Here is a 13,824-nt window from a genome sequence, read left to right on the forward strand (position 1 = left end):
ATAGCACGCGTTTGCAGATGGCCACAGGAAATTCAAACTACTGCTCACTATAATGGCTGTTTCTTTGTCCTGGAGCAATGTCCTATTATAACATCAGTTTGCTTATCTGAATCTAGCTTCCTCTCAGGCATGCACCATGAGGCCTGCCTGAGAAAAGTAGATTTCTCTGCCATTAAGTCTGGATTCTTTGGCAAACTCTTGGCATTTCTACAACCTTCGGTTTCCTGAGGTCAGAAACACTACACATCCTCTATTCCCCTTGACCCTATTTAGGAATCAAGAGGCTGAATCTCAATTACTTGAGGATATTATGGAGGGAAGTATTGAGGACTCTTTGTTGCAGAAACCACAGAGGATTTTCCTTCCCCTGCATTTTATGAGGTAGAAGCCATGGCTTTGTGTCAAATGTTCTCTACTGTGGACACACTAATTAACAGGGTAGCAGGTGACTCTCCACAGCTTGAACAAGTCCCTGTGGGCACTATAAAACTGGTTAACTTAAGAAAGACATTTGCAATACACACACAGATTGACTGTGCACTTTATGAGGACTGGCCGCATCCTGAAAGAATATTTCACTACTCCTAAATTTATTGCTGAAGTTTATCCTATGGAATGGGAATTTAAGAAGAAATGGACTGTTCCAGTAGTGGGTCCAGCCATTTCAGTTTTCAAAACATCTTACAGTTCCTAATCAGAAATATGAAAAAATGTATCAGCTGCACTTCACTTTTAGCTCCCCTTACCGTATTTATTAGTTGTCAACAAAATTACTGCATCAACCTTCCTTGATCAATTTCCCCACTCCTGGCTTGCTCACAAGGATAAGGGAAGATACATTACATTGTTGTAAGCAGTCATTTTGTTGACAACTAATAAATACAGCAACAGGAGATAAGAGTGCAGTTACAGGAGCTAAGAATGCCGATACATTTTTTCATATTTCTGTTGGGGAGTGGAAACAGACTACAGTGGCCAACACCCAAATTGTCCATGTACAGGAGGGGTGAGTCTTGAGTGGAGCTGTGGATTTGGATCTGTTACCTTACAGTTCCTATTGTGGATGTTTCCTTTTTTAAGGATCTTATTGATAGGTGGCTGGAAGCCATCCTAAAGGCCTTCTTTGCTCTTGCCAGCCCTGTCCTGCAGCCAGCTACTGCTGCATGTCTATTTGCCAGACTATTTATAACTGGACAAGACAAAAAAAAGAAACCAGGAACCTGTCCTTGAGGACCCTGCTATCTTAGAACATTTACAGCTGATGCACTTAGCTTTATTGTTTGGTGTTGATGTTCTACAGATTGTGCATATGAGTAGAACGTTATGGTTAAAAGTTTGGTCTGCTGAACCTACTTGTTATCTTCTACACATGCCTTTTGATGGTGAACGCCTATTAGGGGAATCCCTTGATACATTTATCAAGGACGTCACTGGGGAAAAGGTACTTCTACCTCACAAGAAACAGCATCCTCTTCTACAGCTACTACTTCTGCTCAGACAAAAAAGTTCATTTCACTCTCCCCAGACATCAGTTTCCAAACCACAGCATTACACCTTCTTTTGATGCTAGTCCTGGGATCCAAAGTCCACCAGGCCTGTCCAGAAACCTTGCAAGTTTCAGAAAAACAAAAGAAAGCAGATTTAATGACTGTCTTGCACCAATTTCCAGCATGAGGAATGGCTTTTCCAGTGCCTTCAGAAGAAAGTTACGTATTCAAGCCAAAACCATATGAGCATCAGTAAACATACATGTTTCCTATATACACATCCCCATCCTTCCCTCACATCAAGACTTTCTGTGTTTTGCCATGGAAGACCAACACTTCCAATCTGTAGCAGTACCATTCATGCTCTCCTTTCCACCCTGAGTGTTCACAAAAGTACTTCCCTCCTGCTGGCTGTTCTGCAGACCCAGGGCATTTATGTCACAGGTTACCTGTAAGACCTCCTACTGATACTCTCCTCTGTGAAAGCTCACATTCCAGCTCTCTCAGCCATCATCATTCTTGAAATGGACAAGTGGCAAGTTGACTTCCTAAGTCGTCAACGTACAGACCTGGGGAAGTCGTATCTGCACCCGGATATCTTTTTAAAATCTCTGTAAAAGGTGGGGAAAACCAGATGTGGACATCCTGGTAATCCAGGTTTAACAACAATCTTAACAAAATAAATATCCAAGACCAGGGAATCTCTAGTCTTTGCAGTAGATTGATTCCTGGAATTCAATTCAAACTGGTTTATGCCTTCCCTCTAATGAAGATCCTCCCACAACTGCTGCGTGAGATAGAGGAGGAAAAGATTCCAGTGACTCTCAGTAAATTGGCCCAGAAGAACATGGTACAGACATACTCAGACTTTTGGCAGATGAGCCTTGGTCTTTTCCAAACAGGTTCATGCTTACTGGCCCAAGGCCTCTTAATTCAACCTGCTTTCAGTCACTGGATTTACCAGCACAGTTGTTGAAACTCAAGTCCTAAAGGCTATAGGTATTTCTACCTCTGTTATCCCCACCCTACTCAGAGCAAGAAAATACAACTCTGGCAAGATTTACTGTCACTCATGAAAGGCTTACATTGCTTGGTGCGAGGACAGGAAACTAAGTCCCAGTGAATACTCAATCATTCATACTTTCGCCTATGTTTTTCTGGTCTTGGGCAGCATCTGGCCTTGAGTACCCTTAAGGAACAGATTTCTGCCCTATCAATTCTTTTCCAAAAACTTCTTGCCTCACAATCTCTAATCAAGACTTTTCTTTTGGGAGTTGATCGTATAAATCCCCCAATTTGACCTCCTATGTCACCTTGGGATCTCAACCTGATGCTCTCTGTACTTCAGACACCCTCTTTGAATCGTTTAGAGATATTCCATTGGAATACCCCCAATTGTAAATTTGTCTTTCTGGTGGCCATTACATCTGTTCGGCTAGTTTCTGTGTTGGCAGCTTTTCCTGTAAAGAGTCTTTTCTTTCTTTGCACAAGGAAAAGGTGGTTTTGAGATAAAAACCTGCCTTTTTACATGGTGATTTCTTCTTTCCACCTTAATTTGTACATTGATCTTTTTTCCCTTTGTCTTTCCTCAATACTTGACAAGGAAATTGCCCTACGATGCCTGGAATTTACACGTAGGTCAACATTCTTATTTTCATTGGTGTGAGTGGACGTTTCCCCAATGTCTTTTCTGCCGTGTTCCTTCCTTCCTATATTTGGAATAGACAAATATTTGTTCTTTAGCTCAATCAAATGTGGTAATGTGGCTGCACTGTCTGATTCTTTACAACATGCTTTAGCTAATAATTCGCTGATGCTATGCAGGCAGCTGACATCCTCCTTATCAACTGATGATGTCATTGGTTGTCAGGATGCTGGCGACTAGAAGGTTGTAATGGTGCACAATGATAACCTGTGGCTTTGTGTAACTAACAGGCAGGCTTGTTCTACCTGCTGGCTTGTATACCAGTTTTGGGCCATTTTTAGACATTTTGCCAAGGCACCCCTGAAGAAACCTCAAGGCACCCAGGGTGCCTGGGCACTCTGGTTGAGAAAGGCTGGTGTAAAGAATGTGCTCAGAAATGTCATGTCTTGCTTGTGTGATTGGCCTACTGATTTCCTCAGGAGTCTGCACTAAGATAAAAGTCAAATATTAGGCATCCCGTGCAAGAGATATTCCCTAAAAATCCCTAAAGGGATGTTGACACTGCAGCTTTCCACACTAGAACACAGACCATGTATCAACTGATTATAATGAACTGGTGACTAATATTCAGAATCAGTTATTTGCAATCAGAATGGTGAAACAAGCAGCTATTTTTTCACAGCAACAAAAGGTAGTTTGGTAAAATCCCTGCAATATACATTTCTCAACAAATGTGGAGGTACTCTTTAAGGTTGGTGTTGTCCAAGTTACAAAGCCCTCCTTTTATACCTATTTGTGACATTTTCTTGACATTACTGTCCTGTATGGGTAGCCTTTCTTGTGGTCATCACTTAAGTCTAAAGGGTTTCTGAGTTTTGAGACCAAGGACCTCCTTTTTTCCCCCACAGTGGTTTATGCCTCTCACCTTAATGAAGATATAGGGATTGATTTACCAAAGGCAAATAAGCTGTTCACTTTTCAAGGAATGTGGCACTATGCCTTCCCCACTGTTAGATCAATTTGGTTTGTTGCAGGCTGGTCGGTAAGTGAGCTGGGAATTTTTGTTCGGAGCTGGGAGCTGGGAATTTTTGTTCGTTGTTTTTGTAAGGGGAAATTCATTCTCTCAATCAACATTAACTGGTTTTAATCCTTACACTGTTAACATTAGTAAATAGATAGGAAGATATAATATATTTACTGGTTTTAAACTTTTTTTTACATGTCTTCAGTTACTTCCTGGTTTCCAGGCCTAGGCAAATTATGTCACACATTCCAGTCTTCAGGAGGAAAGGAGGGGTTTTCTCAGTGTGCATGCCTGAGCTAAGGGGATATAGATTCCAGGAAATAAATGCTACATGAATCATCTCTTTTTCTAAATGCTATGGGGTGTTTTTCAAAGAGATTTATCAGCAAAAAGACTCTCAGAGTTTGCTCTGAAATGTAAAAATTAAATAAATAGCGTTTTTGGTTTGTGATGCTCAGATACAGTGTAGTTCCACTTCAAGTACTGCTGACCTCCATCATCCAATCATGTGCAAGTAAAAATGCAGTTTTTTTGTTATTTACCCGTGATTGGGTATTCTTTGCAAACTGAAATTTTACCATTTACATTCACTAAGCTTTGGGGATATATTTTTTGCGGAGTGCAACTTCACTTGGAAAGTGAACACTGTATTTGCTCTTAGTAAATCATCTTCATTGTGTTACCTACCCTTTGTCTGGCACTGGTTATCCCCAAGGAGGTCTTAGTCTTTCCAATGCCTGGCTGTTTACCTTTCTGTCAGTATTTCCTTTAGGTAGACAGATTGATCCGTTTGTTATTCGAGAACAATCTAAAATAAGGTCTCTAGCTCCAGATCCACTATTTATAAGTGGTTTTGATAGGTCGCTGTGTAGGCCTGTGAGTTGTGAGAAAAGTGTCTCTTTTCTTGTTTAAGCCCATTCCACTAGAACAGTGAGTAATTCTGCATTTTTCATCACCAGACTTCTATGTCTTAGATCTGTAAGACTGCACCCTGATCTTTTGTACATACGTTGTCTACGTTTTTATGGCCAGGGTGTCTGCTTTGGCAGATGCTAGTTTTGGTCAAAAGATCCTGCAAGTGTTTTTTTCTTTTTGAACTGTTAGCAACAACTCAGAAGGTGTGAGGGGGCATAGCTTCAATGGGTGTTGGCCTTCAATTTTCTATGTGTCTAGTGTTCATTTTTCCTGCAGGCAGCAATATAACCCTAGGTTACTTATCATCAAGCTGTATGCCTCGATGGACTCCAGGCAAAGGATTTTATGGGGAGCACAACATTTTATTATGTGATTCTCGTTATGATACTCATTATGAATTACACAGCATTTCCTTCTAAATTCTTAAACTGAGGGAACATTCCAACATATACTGGCACAGATGTATAAAAATATTTGCTCCCACTTACTTCATCTGTTCTCTCACTCCAATGAGGTGTCTGAAAATGAGCTGAGCCTCTAGATCAGGATTCAAGAGATCATTCCATTCCTGTAATGTGACTTCATGTCGTGTTTTGTCACAGCCAGCAACTGATTTACACAAGACCACAGAAAAACAGACAGGTCACTGTACTGTACTGAATCACAGATTTGCTTTTTATTTACCTTTAATATCTGGCATTTTACCTACTATGTTTTGCAAATTCTACTTTCCCTTTTTATTGTAAGTAAAATACATCCATAAAATAAAGGCTTTTATTACTGTATGCATTACACTGTAAATATTGATACCATAGGAAAATAATGCCTGTATGCTGTATGGAAAGCTGTTAGGGGGTCATACAATAGACTGGGAATAAAGCAGTAAAAATTTCCAAGGAGACTATCCTGGAATTAATTTAGAAGAGTCTGTGATGGAAGCAATCACTTCACCATTGTTTGCTGGTTTTGGAATTCGAAATTTACTAATTGTGGGCGATTTCTACATAATTTTATTTTTTACATACGTGCAGGATCTTCATTTTAGAGTTTACCTCCCAGTAACACAGTATCGGGAATGGAGTCATATTTGATATACACATTCTCCACAGAAGCTCAAAGAAAATAAATGCATTAACTAGGCAGCTGCTTTTGTACAAGTAAAGGTCAAGTTTAAACTTCTTAATCATTGCTCTTATGAACAGAGAGTGCTATTGTAGAAAAAACAAACAACATACACTGTATGGTACTGAAATTACTGTGGACTCTGATACCACATTAAAAGTAAAAATAAATGACTGGGTCATTTGCACACGTTTGAACCAAACTGTGCAATTTCCTGAGGGATGGTTTAGCAATATATATACACCATATATTTATACATACACACATTTTATATGCCTGAGATAGGTAGGTTTCCTTGATCCATTCAGATGTTTTTCTGATTAAAAAGCTCTTTTGAAAGCGTTTTATTATGACAGAAAATTGCCCACATGTATTGCCTTGACTTCTCTTCCCAGCCTTCTCTCAACACTATTGGTAATCAACTGAGCTCTTTGGGAATGGTGGGGTTGGTTACACTTCTTGCAATATATTACAGGTAGCTGCAGTTCACAGCACCACAATTTAACAACTCTGTAATACTTTAAAATTTAGCTATTACAACTGGTCCAAAAAAAGCCAAGTTGCTAGATGACAGTATGTTAGGAGCATGAAAAGCAATCATAACCATGACATTTCTCAGTTCTAATGTCTTACTGAATATTGTAACAATTTGTACTGGTTTAAACAAAAGCAAGTGACACATTTGCTTGGTTGAATTCTAAAACAAGATACAAATGCAGTGCTAACTAAAGAATCATTAATAATCAACACCATTTCTTGTGTATTTCTATAAATTGTGAGCAATACCTCCTTTGTCCTTCTGGTGGCAGCAGCTCCATTTCTCTCCTTTAAAAACTCCAGGATGATATGAGCACAGCATGTTGGCGTTGTTGACACAAGCCTTTCGCAAAGCTGACAGCCACTGATTCAGTTCATTAACACACTAAAATAGATCGATATATTTATTTTACTTTTTAAACATACAAGTTTTAAAAGGGGGTGCTTGGCAAGTATTTTTTTACATCCGTAAGTGGCCAGTCAAAAACTGGGTATGAAAGATTGAAGTGTGTGTTCTGCTCATTATTTATTTATTTCAGGTACTTATATAGCGCTGTCAATTTACGCAGCGCTTTACGTATATATTGTACATTCACATCAGTCCCTAACCCTCAAGGGGTGTGCAATCTAAGGTCCCTAACTCACATTCATATACAAGGGCCAATTTAGACAGGATCCAATTAACCTACCAGCATGTCTTTGGAGTGTGGAAGGAAACCAGAGTACCCGGAGGAAACCCACACAGGCACAGGGAGAACATGCAAACTCCAGGCAGGAGGTGCCGTGGCTGGGATTCGAACCAACGGCCCTAGTACTGCCAGGCGGAAGTGCTAACCATTTAGCCACTGTGCTGCCCATTACACCTGTGCACATTTGGTGGGCATGCCTTCATATTGTGAACCTGAACTTCACATGTAACATTTGAGCCACACCAACCTATAGAAAGGACACTGACTAGCTGTATATGTTTCTTTTTTTTCTGCAAAGTGGTTGGTCCCCCAAAAAAATCAGTGGACAGACAATGATTAAACAATTCTGTAAACTTTGACTGTCAAAAAAATCAATTGAAATCTGTGCCTTTAACATTCACCATACTATAAATATGGAAATGTTAAAAAGACTTGCATTTCCCTACTGAAGAATGAGAAACACAGATATTTGTCAAATGCTATGCAATCCAGCAAACACACAAGAGATGGGTGTTTGGCAGTAAGTATCTCCAATACTAACAAATAGTAACAACATAATGTAACTAAATGAATATGTTAATGTATACGTTCATTGCTCAATCCTATTTACACAATAATGTTACAGTCTCAGTGACATTGTTTGTTCTTAAAATGCAATTTATCAGTACCTTACACTGCAAATATAACGCTTCCAGGCTCCCAGTTTCATCTGTGTAAATGATCTGCATTACGTTGGAATTTCCAAAACACTTTTCTTCTACCTTTTCCAAGGCTCGGATTCTTGATAGAGGTATAAATGAACTTGTCTGTAAAAAAAAAATAAACCCTTCCATAAAGTAGAACTAGCAACATAATTTTTTTAATTTTAGATAAATAAGGGAGGGTTATAACCCCTGTCAGGCTTACTTTTGTCATCTGTGTCCCATTGGAGAAATTTACCTTCATTTCCTGTCCAGTAGCCAAAAGAGGAAGTGAAAGGAATTCCCAGGATTACCAGATCTAGTCATTGGAAAATTTCTATTACTCATTTATACCTCCTTTATTACTGTTCTGGGGAAAACTCAACTTATGGGATTTTCTTTAACTTTCACTTTCGATAAAAACAGTAAATATGGCAAATAGCAAAGTCATTCCCTGGTGTCCAGTAGTGCTTTTCTTCCCTCCTGCATGGCTGGCTCAGTGGAAGGAAGTGTAGATATATGTTACTTTCTCGTAGCGCTGCCACGGAGTAGGAGTAAAGATGAATGAGCGCAAGGGCCATGGGACCGCTTTGTACGTGCACCATGCGCATCACCTTTATGGGACAGGCTGGCCGCAATAATATAAATGTTAAGGCTGACCGTATTTGCGGTCCCAGCCTTCTTAACAACTATATTAGTGCGGCCAGCGTTTTTTATTAAACTATGTTGTCCAGGCACTGGATGTTTTATTGGGACATTAGAGAGGCCTGGGGGGTACTTACCCTGTGGCTCAGTCCGCCCCTGGTCACGACCCACTTTTGGGTCGTGACCCATTACTTTAGAGACATGGGATTAGAGGAGGCAAAGTATAAATTGATGCTATCTGTCAAATCAAAAGTAGTGCTGGGTATAGGTTATGGTGAGAAAAATAGAAGGTGCCAAAGGCATTGGTGATTTTTTAAGGGTATGTAATGTTTCTTCTCTTTTGCAAAGTAATTGAGGGAATATTTGAGAGAGTATTGGCATTGGCTATATCTGTCATTGATTCATAAAAGGTCTTAAGACATCGGGTAAGGTTGGCTTTGGCTTTGTAAGTTTAAAGTTATGTGAGTTGGTGTCTTAGGTATGATAGTTTTTCATTAAACCTCTGGGTTTAGAGTACATTTATGACGGAGTTCTGATTTGTGGATGTCCACAAGAACCTGTTTGATTTTGTCCATTCTTTTCCCTTTCACTCCCTTCTCCCTTTGTACTCATGGTACATGTTTTATAAATATATATATATATATATATTATAAATGTTGAATTTATTTAAAACCATAATAGGTTATACACTACATTCTTGCTCCATTGTTGCAAGAATCAGGTCACAAGTCACATAATGTATATTCTTTTGAGAAGTGCAATACACTGGAGGAGAATTACCAAAACTAGAACACTAAGAATCTGGTGCAGCTTTGCATGGTAGCCAATCAGCTTCTAACGTCAGCTTGTTTAATTAAGCTTTGGCAATAAAAACTGAAAGTTGATTGGTTTCTATGCAGAGGTGCACCTGATTTTGCACTCTTAAGTTTTAGTAAAAACCTCTACTGTATTACAGTGATATATTGTTTGCACTATATTATTCCTGCATATGGAGTGGGAAAGGATAAGAACCCCTGTCAGGTTTTACTGCTATCCTGGGCTCCATTACGGACATTTCCTTCCAGTTATTGTTGTGGTGACAACTGTTCCAACAGACAGGAAGCAAAAAACAAAATCTCCCACAGCAAACAAGGTTGTAAGAGTATTTGTTTTTTAATTGAGCATGGTAATGCTAGAACTTTGGTCAGCTTCCTATTTCTGTCTATCTAATTGCAAATTTTCCCTCACTTCCTTTATGTGAAACTGTTGTCAGCAAGAGAGGAAGTTAGAGAAAAACACTCTAATAATGCCCCTGAAAAATTGATATAAGTTCTTATCCTTCCACACTAATAGAAATGGTTTTGGCTCACCATGACTTTATTTATCTGGTACACATTACTATATCATTGGTAACTCTTCTGACATGTAGGAGTGAAATAGTTCATTTAACCCTCATCGCTTCTCGGCCTTTTGGCTAAGATCAAGTGTAGTATCGACCTTGCCTTTAGGGGTGTCCCGGCTTCCAGCTAGGACGTTGAGAAACACTTGTATCTATCCAAGCCATTTGGTCTGTGTGGGGTACCCTCTTCTCGGCCTTGTAGGATCGTCGATTAAATTCGGCTTCACCTACTTGCTGCTATTGGGTTTGAGGCTTAGCCCCCACACAGAACGAGTTTGTGATCTTCCCCCCCCTTGTTCACTCTGCGTTACTACCTCCGGGCAGTAGACGCTCAATAGCCTTTTCAAAGGCTAAGCAAGCGAGAGTGAAGCCGCCGAGGAAGAAGAAGGAGAAGGAACCCGACCAAGATCTCTGGGAAGCCCTCCTGAGAACTCCTCTGCACCAAGATGGGGAAGAAACAGACCGTGAAGAAGCCACGGAACGCCACCACCGCCAAGACCCCGGGAGAAGCCCCCTCCGCCTCCACCTCCACCCCAGACCGCTCCGGCCCTGCAGACGGTCTCCCTCCCTTGGAGCCCTGGATGAAGCAGACAGTCGTGCTGCGGCTGAAAGAGGTGGACGGCAGAATCCCGGAGATGACCCCGGAAGTCTTTGGCAAGAAAATGATCCTTGAACAAGGATTCAGCAAAGCAGAGACCCTGTCGGTGCAGTCATTCGTGAAAGGTTTGTTCCTTGTCACATTTGTCTCCCTACAGGTGTGCAGAAGGTACTGGGAGGCAGTGAAGACCGCTGGACCCGACTCCCTCTTCCGAAAGTTCGCTGCGAACTCTCCCATTCAAAGGGACGAAAGAAGGATCACGGTGTCCATGAGGAACCCTCACGTCCCCGGCAGAGACATAGCCACCTACCTCCAAAGGTTTTGTGTCGTGTTGAAGGACCCAGTCCGGATACTAGACACCAACGGCTTCTGGACTGGTAAGTGGGCTGTGTTTTGCAGGCTACTAAGAGATCGTCCCGCTGGAGATCTCCAACACCTGCAACAATGCTTCTCCCTGGGATCGTCATCAGGACTCCTACACTACCCAGACCTACCCCAGTCATGCCGCAAGTGCGGCCAGCCGGGGCACGAGGGTAAGGAATGCAGTGTGCTTTCTTGTAGGTTCTGTAGGTCTGCAGGTCACGAGACCAAGGATTGCCCAAGGTCCAGAACCTGCAACCTCTGTGGACGGTCCGAGCACGTCTACAGAGACTGCCCAGAAAGAAGCAGGACGTACGCCGGGGCCCTGAGCAAGGGCCCGGCCACCAAACCAACGCCACAAAAGCCTCCAAAAGACCCGGGTAAGAGGAACCCCCCCCAGGCCCCAGGTACCCCTGCCCCTGGCCCCCCGGGCCCCCCTGCCCCTGGTCCCCCTGCCCCTGGCCCCCCTGCCCCTGGTCCCCCTGCCCCTGCCCCTGGCCCCCCCGCCCCTGGCCCCCCTGCCCCTGCCCCTGGTCCCCCTGCCCCTGGTCCCCCTGCCCCTGGCCCCCCTGCCCCTGCCCCTGGTCCCTCTGTCCCGGCCCCCGGCCCCTTGGCCCCTGGTCCCCCTGCCCCTACCCCCCCTTGCCCCCCTGCCCCCGCCCCGGTCCCACCCCCCCCGGACCTGTCCTCCCAGGAGGACTTCCCGCCCCTTCCCCCTGTCACCCCTGTCAGCAACTCTGCGGCGGGGTACAGGAAGCGGAAGAAGGAGCAGGCCAGCCCGGAGGCGGAGGACACCTCCTCTGCCACCAAGCGGCCTGCCGTCCTCCAGAATGCCGCAGGCCCCGACCCCGTGGGGGAGGACCTCGACACGCTGGAGGAAGAAGAGGTGGAGGAAGAGATGGCTCTGACCCAGTCGGAACCAGATCTCTCCACCGACTTCAATGAGGTCCTCAACGAGGTCCTCAATCAGATCGGTCTGGGCCAGGACACCTGTCAGGCTGCAGAGGTCACAGAGGTCGCCCCCCCTCCCCAGGGGAGGTAAGCACAGCCCCTGCCGACTAACCCCTTCATCTCTTTCCCATGATGGCTGAGATATCTATCTTTTCCATTAATGTGAGGAGCATAAAGGACGTGTCTAGGAGGCAGACTGTGCTGACCTTTCTTTCCACACAGCAGAGTGATGTGTACATGCTTCAGGAGTGCGCACTTCCCCCTCTGAGGAGGTACACTCATTTGTCCTCCCAGTGGACCCACGGTCCCTCCTACTGGTCTGGGGGTGGCGATTGCAAGTCCGCAGGGGTTGCGGTTCTTATCAGGGGAAGACGTTTCACTGTTGACTCCGTCCATGAGCTCGTCTGTGGCCGCCTTCTGGTCATAGATGGTTCGTGGGCGGGGGAGCCCGTTAGGCTCATCAACGTGTACGCTCCCCCGGAGAAGAACGCACGGCTGGAACTTTTCCAAACCCTGCGGACGCAACTCGCCACAACGAGAACAGTAGTAATCGGCGGTGATTTTAACTGTCCGATAGAGGAGGATGGGCGCAGCTCCAGCATGTACGCAAAACTCGACGCCACCTCGAAGCTGCTCCGGGAGATGATTGCAGAGGCTTCCCTGCGAGACGCAGTGGGATCCGTGGGGCGCGGTTCCGTGAACTACTCATGGAGCCGCCCCGATGGATCTGTGCGCTCCAGGATTGACTTTGTGCTCACCTCCAGGGCAGTCAGGCACCGCGGGTTCTCCATGGTTCCCTGCTTTTTCTCTGACCACAGGGCCATTCACTTTCAAGGTGATCTGGGAGAGGGCTTTGCCCCGGGCCCAGGCTCCTGGAAGCTGAATTGCACCCTGCTGGGCGATGAGGAACTGCTAGCGGAGCTCAGGGAAATCTACGGTGCCTGGCGAGAGGAGAAGTCTTTCTTTCCTAAGGTCAGCGACTGGTGGGAGTTCGTGAAAGTCAAGCTGCGCAGCTTCTTTCAGGCCAGGGGACGCCAGCAAGTGTGTGCCAGGAGGAAGGAACTCAGGAGGCTGCAGCGTCAGCTGCAGTCCCTGCAGGACCTTCACCACTGTGGCTGGGACGTGAGGCAAGACCTGGAGGACACCAAGAAGTGCTTGAAAAAGCACTTTGAGGAAGAATCCAGGCACATTGTCTTCCGTGCCAAAGTGGAGCATCTCGAGAAAGGTGAGAAGTGTAACTCTTTCTTTTTCAGGAAACTCCACTCAGGACACACACCCCTGTCGGAGCTGCGTGACAAGACTGGAACACTCCAGAAGGGGAAGGAGGCCGTGATGGAAGTGGTCAGCGACTACTACTCCGACCTCTACTCCCCTAAAGAAACAAACTCGGAAGCGGCCGACAGGTTCTTGTCAGGTATCTCTAACACTATTGATCCTGCAGGTTTGTCGGCCACCAACGCCCCCTTGACGTTGGAGGAGCTGCACTCTGCCGCTAAATCCTTTAGGCAAGGCAGGACCCCGGGCTGCGACGGTCTCCCAGCGGAGCTTTATGTAGCGCTGTGGGATCTCGTGGGCCCGGACCTGCTCGAGCTGTACGAGGAGATGGTGGTGGAGGGCAAGATGCCTCCTTCGTTGAGGGAGGGGATGATCACGATCCTGTACAAGCGTAAGGGGGAGAGATGTGACTTGAAAAATTGGCGTCCCATCTCTCTTCTGAACGTGGACTACAAGATCCTCGCCAAGGTCATGGCGAACAGACTGAAGGCTGTCATCGGACAGATCATCAACCCGGA

At 44.5% G+C, this 13,824-nt stretch overlaps 1 protein-coding gene and 1 pseudogene across 2 annotated transcripts in view; one reads left to right on the plus strand and one right to left on the minus strand.

The window, feature by feature from the left end:
* Window positions 1-13,824, minus strand: part of LOC149462579 (ras GTPase-activating protein 4-like) — a 213,779-nt gene that overhangs the window by 15,433 nt on the left and 184,522 nt on the right. For both annotated transcript variants that reach the window (XM_089676574.1, XM_089676573.1), the window contains exons 17-19: window positions 8,088-8,225; window positions 6,980-7,115; window positions 5,560-5,680 (exon numbers count right to left, since the gene is read on the minus strand). In XM_089676574.1, the coding sequence (XP_089532700.1) occupies window positions 5,560-5,680; window positions 6,980-7,115; window positions 8,088-8,225 (395 nt within the window). The remainder of the gene's footprint in view (window positions 1-5,559; window positions 5,681-6,979; window positions 7,116-8,087; window positions 8,226-13,824) is intronic.
* Window positions 10,178-10,383, plus strand: LOC149462580 (U2 spliceosomal RNA; annotated as a pseudogene).

The sequence above is a fragment of the Staurois parvus genome, unplaced genomic scaffold (assembly GCF_062004578.1).
Source record: "Staurois parvus isolate SC_StPar_1 unplaced genomic scaffold, SC_StPar_1.0 ptg000172l, whole genome shotgun sequence".
Classification (NCBI taxonomy): domain Eukaryota; kingdom Metazoa; phylum Chordata; class Amphibia; order Anura; family Ranidae; genus Staurois; species Staurois parvus.